General features: G+C 39.0%; 1 protein-coding gene across 5 annotated transcripts in view; it reads left to right on the top strand.

Annotated features, from left to right (window-relative positions):
- The first annotated feature begins 11,696 nt into the window (after nucleotides 1-11,696).
- The window catches only part of CCDC122 (coiled-coil domain containing 122), a 76,203-nt gene continuing 67,979 nt past the window's right edge, over nucleotides 11,697-19,920 (top strand). For 2 of the 5 annotated variants that reach the window (XM_070048768.2, XM_089303640.1), the window contains exons 1-2: nucleotides 11,697-11,871; nucleotides 17,001-17,116. In XM_070048768.2, coding sequence (XP_069904869.1) covers nucleotides 11,826-11,871; nucleotides 17,001-17,116 — 162 coding nt within the window. In that variant the 5' untranslated portion in view covers nucleotides 11,697-11,825. The remainder of the gene's footprint in view (nucleotides 11,872-17,000; nucleotides 17,117-19,920) is intronic. The other 3 variants (XM_089303641.1, XM_008260003.5, XM_089303639.1) reach the window with 2 other exon arrangements.

The following is a 19,920-nucleotide window of genomic DNA, read 5'->3' as shown; positions in this document are numbered from 1 at the left end:
GGAGGCCCCATCCCCGCGCCGAGGGGGCGCTGACGCAGCAGAGTGCTCGGGACACCTGGCCCGGGAACCGCATCACGTTACTTCTTGGCAGCTTGCCCTGTCTGGAGTTCAGATAGTGGGTTTCTGTGGGGGAAATTCCGCTAGTGTTTTGTTTCCATTGTTTCCAGAAACAAGTTGCTTGGTCTCCTCCCGGGGTGTTTTTTTTGCTGACTCTGCTGTTCTAGCTGAGGAGACCCAACGGGCTCTACAGCGCCCTCATAGCTTTGACAACGCGTATGTCCTGGGTGTCTTTTTAAAAATGTGGGACAGTAGAAGTCACTAATCCTTAAGTCCTGATAAAGGTACAATTAAACATCCTTTATCTGTACGCCAAGAGTAAGTTTTTAAGTTGGGAGCCGCCACTATGTGAAATGCAGGTGTTGTGGTGGAGGGGAACTCATTAGCTCCCTTCCTCTTCTTCGCTGTTCACGTAAGTGCTGAAGCATTTTTACCTGAATGAGAAAGAACCTCAGATTTCTGGCAGTTTAGAAGAACCCTCAAGAGTGGCACTTATTTCTACTTCTCTGGAGAATGAGAACACTAGTCCAGATTAAGAACCTTCCTTTTCAGTATTCATGGCATCTGGTTTTATCAAAATTTTCATTGATTGGACATTGGTTAAAAACCCTGAGCAGTAGATGGTGCACCTGATTAGGAGGTGCTCTTACTGCCCTGAGCTTGTTTTTATGTTAAATCCTAACTTAGGCAAAATAGAAGTCTCTTAGTTATAGAGTAAGTTTAAAACATTTATCTCTGTTCTTATGGACGGTGATGGGTTTTCGTATTCCCTCAGGCAACAGTTGTGGTAGCAAAACTATTCAGAAGAGTGAGGCTGTTGGGGAAGACGGAGTTTGTTATATTGTATTTATATACTGTTTCCTTTTTTTAAAAAAGTTTCATTTATTCGAAAGAGTTAACAGAGAGAAAAGAGGGAAAAGACTAGTTTACTCCCCAAATGGCCACTACAGCTGGGGCCAGGAGCTGGGAGCTTCTTCCAGGTGGCCCACATGGGTGCAGGGGCCCAAAATCGTGCAATCTTCCTGTGCTTTCCCAGGCCATTAGTAGAGAGCTGGTTTGGAATGCCTACAGGCAATGGCTTAACCCACTAGGCCACAACTCCAGCCCCATACTGTTTCCTTTTACCTTCTGGTTCCATCCTCATCTAATCCTTTACTACATTCTCACACACCCTACTCCCCTGATTCTCAATTCTGGCTGAAAGAACTACAAGTGGTACTTTTAAAAAATAACAATAATGCAGACACCCCATTCCAGATACACAGTGAATCAAAGCCTCTGTGAGCCATGCCTAGACACGTTTTCTTTTGTCTTATGAGCCTTTTTAAGATTGATTTATTTACTTGAAAGGCAGAGAAAAAAAAAAGCATGAGAAAGAGAGAGAGAACTTCCATCCACTTTTTCACTCCCCCAAATGGCAATAACAAACAGGACTGGGTCAGGCAGAAGCCAGGAGAACTCCATTCAGGTGTTCCTTGTGGGTGGCAGCGGCCCAAGCACTTAAACCTTCTGATTTCCTAAGTATATTAGCTGGGAGCGGGATTAGAACAAGAGCAGCAGGGATTAGAACCAATGCCCATACAGGATGCCAGCACTGAAGACAGTAGTTTATCCTGCTGTTCCACAATGCTGGCCCCCATCTTTTTTGTATTAACCTCTACAGATGTTTCAGATGCATAGGTTTGAAAAATAAATCTCCTATTCCTGAGCCACATAAAGGCTGTTCTGTGGATAGGCCACATGATTTTATCCTTTACATTTGCTTGTACTTAGACACCCCCCTTCTCTTTATATGGAACCTTTATCTATATGGAACCTTCCTTGAATCCCCATCCCTCAACAAGAAAAATTAATGACTTCTTCATTAGCATTTTGTTCCTGTGCAAAAATCCCTATCACACATGCTATCTGGATCCATAGCCAACCAGTAAATTGAAAATGTTGGTTAAACATTGAATTGTACACTTTAGAAGAATTAGAAACTAAAGTAATGCTTTGTTTTTAACAGAAAAGGAAAAGCCAGTTAAGCCAGATTATTGTTTAAAAAGTAAGAAAAATACCTTAAACTTTTAACTGTAGCCTAAAACAATTATATACTTGTTCCCAATCTCTTGAGAAAGGCCAAGCCCTTTTCTTTGTGTGTGGTCTGCTGCTTGTAGTTCTGCATTTTATGTCTTACATAACCAGTACTTCATACTATAGGGAAAGATTTCACAACATTTTGACCCTGTAAAAGGAAAGTAACTTCAAGGCACTTATAAAGTAATCTGAATGCATGTTTATTCTTTATAATGTTTTATAGTTATCTCACACACATTTGTTTTACACTAAACATAGAATTTAAAGAAACAAACTTCATAGTATTTTATTGATTATATAACATTTAACTAAGTTATGAAAACACAGTATGAAGTACAACTGGAATGAACAGGTTTGGAAACAAACACAAAGAACTCATGGCAAGATGGAATGGTTCAACTAGTAGAAGCAGAAATAAGCAGACATACTAGAGAAGAGTTTCCTAATCATGAGCATTTAGCATATGGGGATTAGCTCCATATGACTTATAAAGGAAATAGAGTGAGTTAATGTTAGAGATCAAGTGTGTGTAGGTTAAGAAAGCATCAACTCTATCTCTCCTTTTTAATTATTTTATTATGTGTCTTTCTCCCTCGTAGACTTGGAGCATTTTGAGGGGAGAGATAGAGCCTGGCTGTTCAGGGGAACTACTGGGGAAATCCCCAGACATTCTTACAACACCATGTAAATTTTCTCTTGAGAACAAGTGGAATTTAAAAAGCTGTGAACAGTTGTTTTTAAGCTATTTTCACTAAAATTTATGGGTCTTTCCAGAAAAGGCCATGTAACAGATGCAAATTTCATTATCAAAAGCTTGTATTAGTTCCTAAGGCTGCCATGGCAAATTACTAACAACTGGGTGGTTTAAAGTAATGAAAACTTATTCTCTCACAGTTATGGAGGCCAATTATATGTTAGCATATTTTCAGGACCTTGCACCCTTTAAAGCTCTCCTTGCCTTTTCCATCTTCTAGTGGCTCCAGATGTTCCTTAGTTAGTGGCTCCATGACTTGGGCCTCCTCTGCGTTTGTCTTCACATTGTCTTCTTCCCTGTGTATGTTGAGTATCAGAATCCCTCTCTACCTTTCTCTTATAAGGACACCTGTATGGAAATAAAACAAACCAAATGAGGATAAGCAAGGGATATTTATTCAGAGCTTATATGGTGGTGAGCCATATAAGCCAAATACACCATCAAGTGTATTTGGGATGGCTGGCACTGCGGCTCACTAAACTAATCCTCCACCTGCAGCGCCAGCACCCCAGGTTCTAGTCCTAGTTGGGGCGCTGGATTCTGTCCCAGTTGCTCCTCTTCCAGTCCAGCTCTCTGCTGTGGCCCAGGAGTGCAGTGGAGGATGGCCCAGGTCCTTGGGCCCTGCACCCACATGGGAGACCAGGAAGAAGCACGTGGCTCATGGCTTCAGATAGATGCAACACACCGGCCACAATGCGCTGGCTGTAGCGGCCACTTGGAGGGTGAACTGGCGGAAAAAGGAAGACCTTTCTCTCTGTGTTTCTCTCTCTCACTGTCTGACTCTGCTTGTCAAAAAAAAAAAAAAAAAAAAATAGTGTATTTGGCAGAGTTCAAAGGCAGGTAGAAGAATGGGTATGCCCTTGTTGGAGGCTGTTGTTATGGCACAGCTGCTGGCAGACTAATTAGATATTAGGCTATCCTTTGTGGTTAGGGGCATATTTTGTTCCAAATTCAAAGTAGAAACAAAAATTAGAAAAGATGTCAATTATTAGTCAAGTACTGCCTAAGGTTAACTTTCTGGATTGTTACTAGATAATAGACTTTTTTATAAGTGATTTGTAGATAGCAGCCCTGGCTTCTTAAACTGGTTACTGTAGCTAATAGGTTGGTTTCTTGTGTTGGTTGCTGCAGATTGTGGATCAAATTTCTACATATATTTAAAGATTTATTTATTTATTTAAGAGAGGGAGAAAGAGAATCTTCCATCTGCTAGTTCATTCTCTGAAATGGCTAAAACAACAGCCAGGCCTGGACCAGGTGGAAGCCAGGATCTGGGAACTATCTAGTCTTACACATTTGCAGCAGGGGCTCAAATACTTGGACTATCCTCCATTGCCTTCCCAGGCATATTAGCTGGAAGCTGAATCAGAAGCAGAGGAGCTAGAACTGAAACTGCACTCTGATATAGTATGTGAGCATTGCAAGCAGAGGCTTAACCTGGTGTGCACAATGCTGGTCTCCAGAGTTCAATTTTTATATATGATCTGGTCATTGCGTATTCAGTCTCTCACCTGCCATTGAATTTAGGGAGCACCTTAAATCCAGTATTATCTCATTTCAAGATCTCCGGTTATATCTACAAAGATCTTTTTGCAAATAAGACCACACTTACATGTTCTGGGAGTTAGAACATGGACATATCTTTTGGGGGCTCTTCTTTAGTTTACTACAATGCTCTCTTAATTTTGGAACCATTCTTGTTTAGCAGAGGAAAATGGCCTTGTCCCTTACTGTCCTAAATATGAAAAGTATATAGATTATGAGTAGATTTCACCAAAGGCCTATAATTTCTGTCCTGGTGGTAGGAGACTTTGGGAAACATTTGTCTAGGCATCCTTTAAAGCTTCCAAAATAAGATATTTTAATAGTCTAGCAGTGTCTATATATTCAGAGAAATTCCACTGTTGGGAGAAAACCAGAGGCAATGTGGAGAATGTGTGAATGTTGCCAATATTATCTTGGATAAGCAGTTAATGAACAGTACCAAACCCTGTGCTTGCTTTCTGTTTTCAGTGTCTGAAACTTGAATCTCATTACCTGGGCAGACAAGAGAGTAATCCTTCATTTTGGCAGATTCTAAGATATTGATATATAATATGTATATAATAACTTTAGTAATTCAACTAATAAATATGTTTTGGATGATTGATAATGTTATGACTTCTCTTAGATATAGTTGAAAAGGCTTGGAGTATTCTCTAAAGTCTGTTTGTATTGATTTATGCAATTCTAATGAATTATCAGTAGATGGCAGTAGATTATTTTCAGTTTTATTTATCACTTCGATTCAACAGAGATCTGCAAGAAAAAAAAAAGCAAAAGCAAACCTAAAACTTTCCAATTTTATAAGACTTATTATTTCTTCAATAGTTGTTTTAGGTAAATATCACCCAAGAATTCTTCAGTGTTACTGCAGAAATAGAGATCAAGAAGTACCAGATACTTTTAATTGTACAAGTCTAATTTTCTTCATTCTTGAAATTAATCCATTAAATATTTTAAGGAGCACAAAAATGAGTAAGGTACCATCTTGGCCTTCCTGGAGTTTATAGTCTAATGGAGAAAGAACAAAATAATAAGAATAGAAATTTGTTGAGTATTACTGTGTGGCAGGAACTTGCTTAATGTTTACCATGCATTACTTTTAGGCCTCACAATAACCATAATAAGGCAAGTAATACTGTTGTTTCTAATTTACAGATAAGCAATGAGGTCCAGGTTAGAAATAATTTACCTAATAAACTAGTAAATGGCACAACTTAGATTCAAAACTAGCCCTATCATTCTCTAAGACTTACACTGTTATCTGTCATGGTATAACAGAGATATAGAAACAGTTGTACTAAAAAGAGAGATCACATTTTCCAGAAATATCAAAAAAAAAAAAAGGACTTCTTAACAAAAACGCCAATTAGAATGAAGTTGAAAGATTGGCTGTGGTGCCATGGATTAAACCAACACCTGCAGTACCAGTATCCCATATGGACACTGGTTTGTGTCCCAGATGCTCCACTTGTGATCAAGCTCCCTGCTAATGCTCCTGAGAAAGAAGTAGAAGATGGCCCAAGTGCTTGCACCCTGTGGGAGACCTAGATACAGCTGCTGTTTCTTGGCTTTAGTGTGGCCCAAGCCTATCCATTGCAGGCATTAGGGGAGAGAACTAATATATCTCTCACTTTCCTCTCCCTCTTTCTCTAACTCTGCCTTTCAAATAAATAAATAAATCTTCAAAAAAAAAAAAAAAAAGATTGGCTGTATTGTTGACATTATTCTGTTAGAACAGGGTGAATTGGAATGGAGGTAGACCACAGTTAGGCACTTCTTACATGCTAAGCACTTTTTTTAGATTTATTTATTTATTTATTTGAAATGCCAAGCTCCTCTACTTCTCATTGATCCAACTCCTTACTAAAGTGCCTGGGAAAGCAGCGAAAGATGGCCCAAGTGGTTGGGCCCTTGCCACCCATGTGACAGACCCAGAAGAAGCTCTTGGCTCCTGGCTTTGATCTGGCCCAGTGGATCCTGGCTCTGCTGGTTCACTCCCAAACATCTGGGAGCTTCATCCAGATCTCCCGCATGGGTGCAGGGGCCCAAACACTTGGGCCATCTTCCACTGCTTTCCCAGGTTATCCGGTAGGGAGCTAGAATGGAAGCAGAGCAGCCTGGACTCAAACCAGAGCCTCTATGGGATACTGGCATTGCAGGCAGTGGCTTGACTCACTAGGCCACAGTGCTGGCCCCCTCAAATATAATTTGAAGGTGGAATCAATGGATTTTGCTAAAAGAATTGTGTGCACCATGTAAAGGGAAGAAAAGTTCAGATTTGGGCTATACAAGGCAAGATTGTAAGACAAACATCAAGAAAGGACCTATATAGGAATGGCAGTAGTAAGAGTTTACGCTACTCAACCTGAAGTCCAAGACTGGTCAGAATATATTGAAGTGCCTTCTGTGCCCATTTTATATTTTTCTATTGAAAACTGGAGCACTCAGCCCACCATTGAAGATTGGTCTGCACCTCCCAATGGCTCAGGTCATTGAATGGGTAGGAACAACCACCAAGTGGTCTGAAAGCTGTTTTTCCATAGGTCCCTTTTTATTAAAATTTATTTATTTATTTGAAAGGCAGAGTTACAGAGAGGCAGAAGCAGAGAGAGAAAAAGGTCTTCCATCCACTGGTTCACTCCCCAAATGGCCACAATAGCCAGAGCTGTGCCAATCCGAAGCCAGGAACCAGGAGCTTCCTCGGGGTTTCCCACGTGGGTTCAGGGGCCCAAGGACTTGATCCATTTTCCACTGCTTTCCTGGGCTATAGCAGAGAGCCCAATCGGAAGTGGAATAGCCAGGACTTGGGCCGGCGCCCATATATGATGCTGGCACTGCAAGTGTTGGCTTTACCTGCTATGCCGCAGTGCTGGCTCCTCCATGGGTTCTTAAGCAAAATGGAAATAATCATGAAAGAAAATAAATGCTAGTTTAAGAAAATATGATATTTTTATAAAACATACATGACCAATGGAACAGAATAGAGTCCACAAGAAAAGTCACACATCTACAGCTAGTTGATCTTTGACAACAGTGCTAAGAATATGCCTTGAAGAAAGAACATCTTTTTAATAAAGAGATCTGGGAAAATGGGATATCCAAATGCAAAAAAATGACACTAACCCTCATCACACCAATCTCTACCCATGTACAAAAATCAACACAAATGGATTATAAGCCTAAATGTCAGGCCTGAAACTGAGATTACTTAGAGGAAATAGTAAAAATGCTTCAGGATATTGATATGGGCAAGATAAGCCCTCCAAAGCACTCAAAACAAAAGCAAAAAATAGACCAATGATATTTCATCAAACCAAATAGCTCTACACAACAAAGGAAAAAATCAGCAAAGTTAGAAGAGAGCCCACAGAATGAGAGAAAATATTTGCAAGCTATAAATCTGACAAGGGGTTAATAACCAGAATATAATGGAACTCAACTCAATAGCAAAGAAGAAAAAATATAAAAGGAAAATCCAATCAAACAGACCTAAAGAGATATTTTTCAAAAGAAGACACACAAATGGCCAACATGTATATGATAAAAATACCCTCTATCACTAATCAGGGAAATACAAATCAAAGTCATAATGAGGTACCAACTCACTACAGTTAGATTGACTTATTAAAAGCAGATAACAAGTTCTGTTGAGGATGTCAAGAAAAGGGGGCCGGAGCCATGGCTCACTAGGCTAATCCGCCTGTAGCGCCTGCACCCCGGTTTCTAGTCCCGGTTGGGGCACCGATTCTGTCCCGGTTGCTCCTCTTCCAGTCCAGCTCTCTGCTGTGGCCCGGGAGTGCAGTGGAGGATGGCCCAAGTCCTTGGGCCCTGCACCCGCACTGGAGACCAGGAGGAAGCACCTGGCTCCTGGCTTCGGATTGGCACAGCTCCCCCAAAAATTAAAAATATAACTACAATATGGTCCAGCAGTCCCACTGTTGGAAGGGGCCAAACAAGTAATGTACCCCCAAACTTAGCAGAAATCCTGAGAAGAAAAAATAAAGGAGGATGCTCCATCTGAAAATAAGAGTGTATTAGAGCAACTTACATATGGAATTCTAGACCAAGGTAGCAGGTGATTTCAGCAACAATGCTTATCTCACACACAACAGTTGAAGAGGCAAAGTTTGACCCTTTTACATATGAGGAGCTGAAGGTTGGAACTTGTGCTACAGCATTTCTTTACTGATCTTTAGGAATATATCTTAGGCATCTTGCTGAGCATTTTGACTATCAGTAAGGTTTGTGATAACACTTTGAGGCTGGAAAGTGACACCAGTTAGGCTGACAGGTGGCCAGTCATTAGCATCCTAAGAGAGACTCAGTACAATGTCATCATAATTTGCTGTTACATTCCCACTACAGAGTATATGAGTGTATCCAAAGGAAATTAAACCAGTCTGTTGAAGAAAAATCTGCACTCCAATGTTTATTGTGACATTATTTACAGTAGCCAAGAAATAGAAACAACCCAAGTGCCCATCCACTGGTGAATGGATAAAGAAAACATGGTACATATACACAATGAAATACTATTCAGCCATAAAAAAGGATAAATTCTTGTCATTTCCAAAAACCTGGATGAGACTTGAGATCATGTGTTAAATGAAATAAGCCAAGCACAGAAAGACAAGTGCTGCATAATTTCATTCACATGTACAATCTATGAAGTCAGATTGCATGGAAGTTGAAAGTATAGTGGTAGCTACTAGAGAGTAGGAAAAATAGGAAGAGGGAAAGTTTGATTAACTTTCTAAATTATAGCTAGATAGGAGAAAGTTACTGTATTCTCTTGCACAGAAGGGTGACTATAGGTAACAATGCACTGTATATTTTTACAAGGAAAAAAGGCTAGAAGGATTTTAAATATTTTTACCATGAGGAAATTATAAATATTTGGAGATAGATATGTTTACTGTGATTTGAAATTACACTATATATATATACATACACACATATAATCTAATCATCAAACAGCACCTTGTAATTATGTACAATTTTTATGTAACCATTAAAAATATTTTCAAAGATTCTGGCTTGTGTCTTGGGTGGGACAATCAGGGTTACAATCTTCAGCCACCTACTTATGGAGTATCTTTAAGGATTTTTAAAAAGGCCTCTGAAACATCAGCAATGGACTCTCCTTTATGAATGTCTTAGGCAATTCCAGTTCAATTATTCTGGGTCCCATACTCTTTAGAGACCTCTCTACTAATGAATCCAGGTTCTTGGCCTGAACAGTGAGAAAGATTAACTATTATAATTTACTGAGATAGAGGAGGCTTTGAAGGCATTACCTTAGTGGTAATGAAGGTGTATAGACAAGGGGAAACAGAGTTCAAGCTGAAATATGTTAGTCAAAAAGCCTTTTAGAAATCCATGTGAAGATATTGGCAATGTCATCTGGGTCTACTGTTTTAAGAAAGTTGTTTAGGATGGAATATAAATTTAGGTGTGTCAGCCTATACATGGAATATAAAGATTTAGAACCTGAATAACATCACTTGTGGAATGAGTATAGAAAAGAAAGAAATTTGAGAAATGAGCTTTAAGACACTGAAACATGAATAAAAAAGATGAGGAACGGTCAGCAAAAGAAACCGTGAAGTATGGTGTTTCATAAAAGGTGGTCATGATCAAATGGTGTCAAATGATACTAGTAGATCAAGTAAACTGAAGATTGAACTTTTCCATGAATGTAGCAATAAGCAGGTCATAGACACTTTGATAAGGACTTTAAAGGTTAAATAATGAATGATTGATTCTAGGGAGTTCCAGAATTATAGGAGAGAACAAGCATAGCATGACTAAGGAAGTGGGAAGAAGTTGGTAAATACCTGAAGGTGGATATAGTAACAAGCAAGGGTGGCACTAGTGGTTGTTGATTTATGATGGGCCATTCAATATCATATGTTTGACCAAGTAAAGAGAAATTCTGTTGAGGGGACATTAACTTAAGAAATGTCCTTGAATAGGTGAGAAAGGAGTAGAAAAATTGTCCTTTGATAGGAGCAGGGACAATTTATTCATTGTGAGAAAAGGATATACTAGTGTATAGTTCAAGTGTAGAAAAACTGGTGATTGGGTTATTTCCCAACCTGTTTCTTGCCCCCCCATCTCAGTTAAATAAGTAGTTATGTTATCAATTGGAAGAAAAAGGAAAAGAGATATTGGAGGTTTGAAGATAGAGGAAAATGAAAGAAATAATCAAGTATGAATGGCAAATTCTAAGGGCCTAGGATCAAGGATCAACTTTACATAAATGACCTTGAATTTAAAGTGAGACAACAGTGCAGTTGTATGTCTTTCTTTACACACATTCAGCTAATTGAGTGTAAATGAAGCAACTGGTTGGAGATTTTTTCCAGGGAAGTAGGACAGGGAAAGAGCCATAATGAATAGAAGGTATGTACAAATTCCAGGTAAGGAGAGATGGATGCATGAGGACCTGGGGGATCATATAAAGACAGAAATGTCAGTGGATTGAAAGACTTGATGTGACTAAATCCTTATAGTCAAAATACTAGGTGGAATTAGCTAGAAAATTATAAGGTAGTTTGATTCTGAGATTATGGATAAGGTACAAATATTATCTGGAGGTGGCTATGGAGAATGGACAAGAAGACACCAAATAACTGAGAAGTCAAAGTATTAGATATATCATCTATGTGATGTTGAGATCTCAAAGAAATAGAAGAGTAACTATACAGAAACAGTAGGCCATATACAATTGTCTAGGAATGAAGAGGGGACATCTAGAGGCTAGTTGGTAATAAGGAAAGGTAAAATAGCCATGTATGATGGCATGAACTTCAAAGAAACCAGACAATTTTAGAGGAGGGGAATAATAGTCTTGGAGAACAGGAAAAATGGCTCACCTCCAGACTTAGTGGCATGAGGATGAGTAAGCAGTGTCTTTGAATTTTAGTCAAAGCAAAAAGGTTAAGTGAGATTTTACTGAAGAGGTTGAAGATGTAGGCCATTTAGCTGAAGATGGACCATTAGGTTTAGAAGTCATAATGGAATGATATAAAGAGGTTGGGGAGAATAACAGTAAATGATTTACCAAGATGTATAATGAGTATTCATGATTGGGGAGGGGTGATCTGAGAGGCTTCTTTTGAAGACTAAGGTCTATAGGGGTATAGATTCAAATACAGTTTTAGTTTCCTTCTAAAATCTCTGACCATTGTATTTTAATCTTTTGCACTAATGGTGAAATGTCATTGCCATTCCTGTGACATATTTGACAATTAATTTAGCTTTCTATATTACCTATATTTAATGTGAAAAAAAGAAAATGAAAGAGTATTAATATACATTATTTTGTAGGAAAAAAAAAAAAACGGTTAACTGACGAAGGGGAAAGAGGAGATTATAGACTCAGAGAATGTCAAGCGACAAAGAAAGGACGAGCCAAACAGTTCTTACAGAAGGTAATGGAGCAATCTTTTTTTAAAAAACAGGCAATCAATAAATATTTTATTGTTGCTCATTATTTATTTATTTTTCCCCAGAAACCTTTTATTTAAGGTATATAAACTTCATGCATTACATAAATACAACTTGAGGAACATAGTGATAGTGGTTCTTCTCACTGTACCCACCCTTCCACCTTACTCCTACTCTTTCTTCTTCTGCCCTCTCATTCTTATTTTTTACTAAGATCTATTTTCAATTAAGTTTATAAACATAAGATTAACTCTATACTAAGTAAAGAATTTAATAAATAGTATAAAAAAAACTGTTCCTCAACAGTTTTTTGATTTCTCTTTTGATTTTTTTCAACGACCCAGTGTTCATTCATTCAGGAGCATGTTGTTCAGTCTTCATATGTTTGCATATGTTCTAGAGATTATTGAGTTGTTGACTTCCAGCTTCATTCCATTGAGGTCAGAGAAGATGTATGGTATTTTGATTTTTTTTAATTTGCTGAGACTTGCTTTTGTTTTGTAAACTTTGAAGAATTTATTTCAACTTCATTTATTTATTATATTTCTTGGAATGGGAATATATACATTATTCACTAATAAATGGCTAATGTTTTAAATTTACAATATTATTTTCAGAAACTTAAAAATTAAATGGGAAAAGTATAAAAAGTTCTCTGCTCTTCAGATTCAAAATAACACTTTTTACACAACCAAAACCTTTAACCAAAAATCCATAAATGCAACAAAATGGTCACAATTATCTTGATTATTAACACTGAAAAATATATACATGGTAGCTTCTGAAACATGGCAGATCAGTAATGGTCCAGTTTTTCGTTCTAAGTGTCGCTCCCCCTCTTCATGGAGGAACGACACAGGACCCTGCGCTGTTCTTTTGTCTGCTCGGCCCTCCCCGGGTTTGCTGCTGGTTCTCCCCGGGTTGGCTACCGACCCTTCCACCTCCGTGGAAGGGCGGTTCCCCCTAACCACTTTCCCCACTTCCGCAGGGGAGCGGCACACCACCGGCCGGCTCTCTCGGGGGCTGCACAGGTGTTCCTTCAGATAGATGTTCCCCTTAGATGTTCCTGGTGCATGTTGTCTCTCTCCTCCTTTATAGTCCTCTTCCACCAATCCCAACTCAGCTGCCCACACACCGAGTACGCTGCTCTCCTCCAATCAGGAGCAGGATCAGCTCCTGGAGGTCATCACTCAAGTTGGCAAGAAGCAGCTGCGTAGAAGCTGTTTCCTCCTCTCCCAGCACCATATTGTGGGAGAGCAGATGCATAGAATAAGTCTTAATTCCAGTAACTTAGTCTAGTCCGAGTTGCTCCCCACACTAAGCACACAAAGCTTTGCTCTTGATCATTTTTTTAAAGATTTATTTATTTTTTTACTTGAGAGACAGTTACACATAGAGAGGAGAGGCAGAGAGAGAGAGAGAGAGGTTTTCTATCCGATGGTTCACTCCTCAATTGGCCACAACAGCCAGAACTGCGCTGATCTGAAGCCAGGGGCCTGGAGCCTCCTCCTGGTCTCCCACGTGGGTGCAGGGGCCCAAGGACTTGGGCCATCTTCTACTGCTATCCCAGGCCATAGCAAAGAGCTGGATTGGAAGTGGAGCAGCCAGGACTGGAACCAGCGTCCATATGGGGTGCCAGCACTTCAGGCCAGGGCATTAACCTGCTACACCACAGCGCCGGCTTGATCATTATTTTTATTTCACCTTTTTCAAACACAGAAATTGCTCCAACTTTCTTTCAAGTTAAATAAACTTTTGGCATTTAATATTGGTGGTTCTTGCTAAGATTTAAGGATTCCCAACAACAATAATCAGAAAATGACCCACAGTTAAAATTATCCTAAAGGACTTACCACCTGAACTGTAGTCTATAATAGAGAAAGTTCCATGCACTTGTGAGAAGAATGTATATTCTGCAACGTATGATGAAAAATTCTGTAGATATCCATTATGTTCATTTGGTCTATAGTGCTGAGTAACTGTTGTTTCCTCAATGATTTTTTGTCTGGTTGATCTGTCTATTGCTGAAAGTGGGGTATTGAAGTCCCCCATTACTAATGTATGGGAGTCTATGTCTCCCTTTAGATACATTAACATTTCTATTAAATAGCCAGGCACCTTGTAATTAGGTGTGTATACATTTATTATAGTGACATCTTCCTGTTGAACTGATTGCTTAATCATTGCATAGTGCCCTTCTTTATCTCTTTTAACAGTTTTTGTGTTAAGTCTACTTTGTCTGCTATTAGGATGGCTATCCCAGCTCTTTTTTGGTTTCTGATAGCATTGAATGTCTTCCATCCTTTCACTTTCAGTCTGTGTGCATCTTTGTTGGCATGATGTGTTTCTTGTAGGCAGCAAGCGTATGGGTTTGTTTTGTTTTGTTTTCCATTCAGTCAGTCTGTATCTTTTAACTGGAGAATTGAGGCCATTTACATTCAAGATGATGATTGATAACTAACAACTTGGCCCTGCCATTTTTCCATAAATATTCCTATTGTTTACTTTGGATTTCCTTTGTACTTTTACTGGGAGATTTTGTGCCTTCACTTTATTTCATAGTGATGACAATGTTTCTGTGTTTCTGTTTGTAGCATATTCTTAAGCATCTTTTGTAAGGCTGAATAGATGGTGACAAATTCTTTTAATTTATGTTTATTAAGGAAGGTCTTTATTTCACTTTCATTCATAAATGAGAGCTTTGCAGGGCATAGTATTCTAGGTTGACACTTTTTTTCTCTTAAGACCTGGAATATATCTCTCCATTCTCTCCTAGCATATAGGGTTTCTGATGAGAAGTCAGCTGTGAGTCTAATTGGAGATCCTCTGAAAGTAATCTGGCATTTTTCTCATGCACATTTTACAATCTTTTCTTTATGTTTTACTGTGGAAAGTTTGACTACAATGTGTATGGTGAAAATCTTTTCTGGTCATGTTTATTAGGAATTCTATGTGCTTCCTGCACTTGGACATCCCTTTCTTTCTCCAAATTAGGGAAATTTTCTGTAATTATTTTGCTAAAAAGGCCTTCTAATCCATTCTTTCTTTCCATGCCCTCAGGAACTCCTAAGACCCATGTGTTGGTTTTTTTGATAGCATTCCATAGATCTCCAACAGTGTTTTATAGTTTTTTATTTATTTTTGTTTGTTTGTTTGACTGTAAAATTTCCAGAGACTTGACTTCTAACTCAAGATATTCTTTCTTTTCCCTCACCAATCCTGTTGTTAAGGCTTTCCACTACATTTTTTATTTGTTCTACTGAATTTTTCATTTCCAATATTTTCATTTTGATTTCTCTTTAAAATCTCAATTTCATGAGAAAAATTTTCTTTTATGTAATGTACAGACTTCTTTAGTTTGTGGATTTGTTCTGATTACTTCTAAGTAATCCTACCATCAATTTTTTTAAATTCAGTTTATGGCATTTCTTCAATCTCTTCATTTTCACATTGTAGTGTTGAAGTGTTGTTGTGTTCCTTTGGGGGCATCATGTTGTCTTCCTGATTCTTTTTTCTTGAATTGCTGCATTTATTTTTAGGTATTTGTAGAGATAAATGTTGGTTAATTTTTTTTTCTCTGTGATAGCTTTTATCTTTGGACTATGCCTCTGTGGATTAATGAGTGTCTGCTCTTTCAGTGAACACCCTGAGGCATGTGCTGGATGTGGCCAGGGGCCTGTGCTCAGTGCTCTAGGATGAGGGAAGTGTCCAAGGTGACTTCCAAATTGGGCATGCTAAGTCTTCTCCCTCTCTCTTTTTTTAATCAGAGTGGAGGTTTGTTCAGCTCTGTTGGAATAGTCTCATGCTCACCTCCTCTCCTTAAAGGAGACCAATGTCTGGATGCTAGCCCCAGTGGGCACAATATTCATCCGTGCTGCTACAGGAACCATACAACAGATCCATGCAGTCCTCCGTGTGAGCTTGGATCCTGCAGCAAAGACTCTCACCAGGGAATCAGGGAGCCAGGGAGCCCCAAGCGTGTGGAGCTGCTCAAGTGACTGCCCAAAGACCCAGCTACACCATGTGCCCTCACATTTAGCCACAGTATTTTCTCAGTCCCAGTCCCCAAGGCTCTCACACTTACAAGTACCCAGCCTCCTGTCAATTCTCTCAGACCTCAGGCATCTCTCCTCAGTTGGTTGCTAGGCACACTGACACGAGCTGGTGCAGCTGTAACGTATGTCCAAAATGATGCCCACCTGCTCTAGGCTAGTTACAAAACACTGGTGCCCAGTAGTCTGGGAGAGAGAAGCACGCCCCTATTTTTTTCACTCTAGGTTGGCAGGTACACTGTCCCCCACAGGGTTCCAAGCTAGACTAACACCAGGCTCTTCCTGAATCTCTGTTGCCAGTGGCTTGGGCAGTTAGTCTGCTCTCACCTCACTCTCCATAGCTGGTGCTGAGGCTCTCAGCTGTTGGAGCCCTGAGTTGGACGTGTCCACACCCTCCACCTAGATCCACAGTGTCCCTCTAATTTGCATGGAGTTTCCTCTGCCGTTTTTTCCCTAGCTCTTCTCTAGGACTGCACTCTCTCTATGTTTTTAAAACTATCTTCCCCTAGACTAGAGCAGTAAACTCCCTCCTTTTTCTGTCATCTTGGTGTCTCTCTTGAAGCAGTCTTAAGAGAAATAATTAAGAGATCAGAAGAAACAAGAAAAAAGTAATATGATAGGATAATTGTGTTAAAATTGATAGCAAATTAAAGATAGAGGGGAGCAGTTAAATTTTGCTAGAAAGATACATAGACAGCATTTTAAAAAGGTAAAACAACTTGAAAATATAGACCTATAAAGAAAATGTATCAACTATAATTTCTATACAGTTGTTATGGTAGTGTGTAATTATAGTATATGTGCAAAGGCTCTGGAAAAAAAGTAGGACAATCAAAATATTTATACTACTCCATAAAAGAATAGGTATGACAATGATGTAGGCCTGTTATTATTGTCTTTGATCTTGGTTTTGTTCATAGTTAGAGCGGGAAGATTGCCAGTCCTACATTAGTTTATTTATGAGAAACAAATCTTATTTTTCACGATTTTGAGTAAAGAAATAAAACTTTCTTAAAATGTCTGCATTTAAATTTATATTATGGACTTTTTCTTTTGCCTAGATATGGGTAAGCAAGACACATCTTCATTGACTTATGTGGTAGAGCAAGTTGAAAAACAACAACAATCACAAACCTCAGAAATAGAGAAAAGCAAAAAAATGCTGTTTAATTTGCAGGTAACTTATATAGTCTTTTTAATGCCTTTACTTCAAAATGTTATTAAATTTGTGAGCTATTTAGAATTCAATAAATTAGAAAGTCATTTAGGATATTTACTATTGGAAGTCAATTTCAAATTCATATTTACTCTCAATTTTTCTATTCTCCTTAAGTAAATTTTATATTAGTATCTAATTTTATTATACATTTATGCTCCAGTACAAGTTTCTTTTTTTTTATCTTTTATTTATTAAATATAAATTTCCAAAGTACGACTCATGGGTTACAATGGCTTCGCCCCCCCCCATACCGTCCCTCCCACCCACAACCCTCCCCTTTCCCACTCCCTCTCCTCTTCCATTCACATCAAGATTCATTTTCGATTATCTTAATATACAGAAGATCAGCTTAGTATACCTTAAGTAAGGATTTCAACAGTTTGCTCCCACACAGAAACATAAAGTGAAAAATAATAGATGATTTTTTTTAAATGATGATGAAATCAGATCAGACCTATTGTCATGTTTAATCCCAGTGAGAGTCAAGTTGGGAATTGATAATTTCTTTTTTTTCTTTTTTTTTTTTTTACAGAGATCAGTTTAGTGCACATTAAGTAAAGATTTCAATCGTTTGCACCCCCATAGAAACACAAAGTGAAATATACTGTTTGAGTACTCGTTATAGCATTAAGCCTCAATGTACAGCACATTAAGGACAGAGATCCTACATGAGGAGTAAGTGCACAGTGACTCCTGTTGTTGACTTTACCAATTGACACTCCTGTTTATGGCATCAGTAATCTCCCTATGCACCAGTTATGAGTTTCCAAGGCTATGGAAGCCCCTTGAGTTCTCCGACTCTTATCTTGTTTAGACACGGTCATAGTCAAAGTGGAGGTTCTCTCCTCCCTTCAGAGAAAGGTACCTCCCTCTTTGAAGACCTGTTCTTTCCACTGGGATCTCACTCACAGAGATCTTTTTGCCAGAGTGTCTTGGCTTTCCATGCCTGAAATACTCTCATGGGCTTTTCAGCCAGATCTGAGTGCCTTTAGGGCTGATTCTGAGGCCAGAGTGCTATTTAGGACATCCGCCATTCTATGAGTCTGCTGAGTATCTCACTTCCCATGTTGGACCACTCTCCCCTTTATTTATTCTATCGGTTAGTGTTAGCAGGTACTAGACTTGTTTATGTGCTCCCTTTGACTCTTAGTCCTTTCATTATGATCAATTGTGAACTGAAATTGATGACTTGGAATAGTGAGATGGCATTGGCACATGCCACCTTGATGGGATTGAACTGGAATCCCCTGGTATGTTTCCAACTCTACCAATTGGGGCAAGTCAGCCCGAGCATGCCCCAAATTATACATCTCTTCCCTCTCTTATTCCCACTCTTATGTTTAACAGGGATCACATTTCAGTTAATTTTCAACACTTAAGAATAACTGTGTGATAATTACAGAATTAAACCAGTCATATTAAGTAGAACAGACAAAAAAACTACTAAGAGGGATAATGTATTAAGTTGTCCATTAACAGTCAGGGCTATGCTGATCAAGTCACCATTTCTCATAGTGTCCATTTCACTTAAACAGGTTTCCCCTTTGGTGCTCAGTCAGTTGTCACCGATCAGGGCGAACATATGGTATTTGTCCCTTTGGGACTGGCTTACTTCACTCAGCATGATGTGTTCCAGATTCCTCCATTTTGTTGCAAATGCCTGGATTTCGTTGTTTCTTACTGCGGTATAGTATTCTAAAGAATACATATCCCATAATTTCTTTATCCAGTCTACCGTTGATGGGCATTTAGGTTGGTTCCAGGTCTTGGCTATTGTGAATTGTGCTGCAATAAACATTAGGGTGCAGACTGCTTTTTTGTTTGTCAATTTAAACTCCTTTGGGTAAATTCCAAGGAGTGGGATGGCTGGGTCGAACGGTAGGGTTATCTTCAGGTTTCTGAGGAATCTCCAGACTGATTTCCATAGTGGCTTGACCAGTTTGCATTCCCACCAACAGTGGGTTAGTGTCCCTTTTTTCCCACATCCTCGCCAGCATCTGTTGTTGGTAGATTTCTGTATGTGAGCCATTCTAACCGGGGTGAGGTGAAACCTCATTGTGCTTTTGATTTGCATTTCCCTGATTGCTAGTGACCTTGAACATTTTTTCATGTGCCTGTTGGCCATTTGGATTTCCTCTTTTGAAAAATGTCTATTGAAGTCCTTGGCCCATCTCTTAAGTGGGTTGTGGAGTTTCTTGATCTCTTTGTAGATTCTGGTTATTAACCCTTTATCTGTTGCATAGTTTGCAAATATTTTTTCCCATTCTGTCGGTTGTCTCTTCACTCTCCTGACTGTTTCTTTTGCAGTACAGAAACTTCTCAATTTGATGCAATCCCAATAGTTGATTTTGGCTTTGACTGCCTGTGCCTCCCGGGTCTTTTCCAGAAATTCTTTGCCTGTGCCAATATCTTGAAGGGTTTCTCCAATGTTCTCTAATAACTTAATGGTGTCAGGACGTAGATTTAGGTCTTTAATCCACGTTGAGTGAATTTTTGTGTAAGGTGTAAGGTAGGGGTCTTGCTTCATGCTTCTGCACGTGGAAATCCAGTTTTCCCAGCACCATTTATTGAATAGACTGTCCTTGCTCCAGGAATTAGTTTTAGATCCTTGATCAAATATAAGTTGGCTGTAGATGTTTGGATTGATTTCTGGTGTTTCAATTCTGTTCCATTGGTCTATCCATCTGTTTCTGTACCAGTACCATGCTGTTTTGATTACAACTGCCCTGTAGTATGTCCTGAAATCTGGTATTGTGATGCCT

This window comes from Oryctolagus cuniculus, chromosome 9 (genome assembly GCF_051225735.1).
Source record: "Oryctolagus cuniculus isolate XC-2025 breed Fujian yellow rabbit chromosome 9, ASM5122573v1, whole genome shotgun sequence".
In the NCBI taxonomy this organism is placed as follows: domain Eukaryota; kingdom Metazoa; phylum Chordata; class Mammalia; order Lagomorpha; family Leporidae; genus Oryctolagus; species Oryctolagus cuniculus.
Note: the sequence above shows the minus strand (reverse complement) of the source record. Positions and strands in the feature narration are given on the sequence as shown.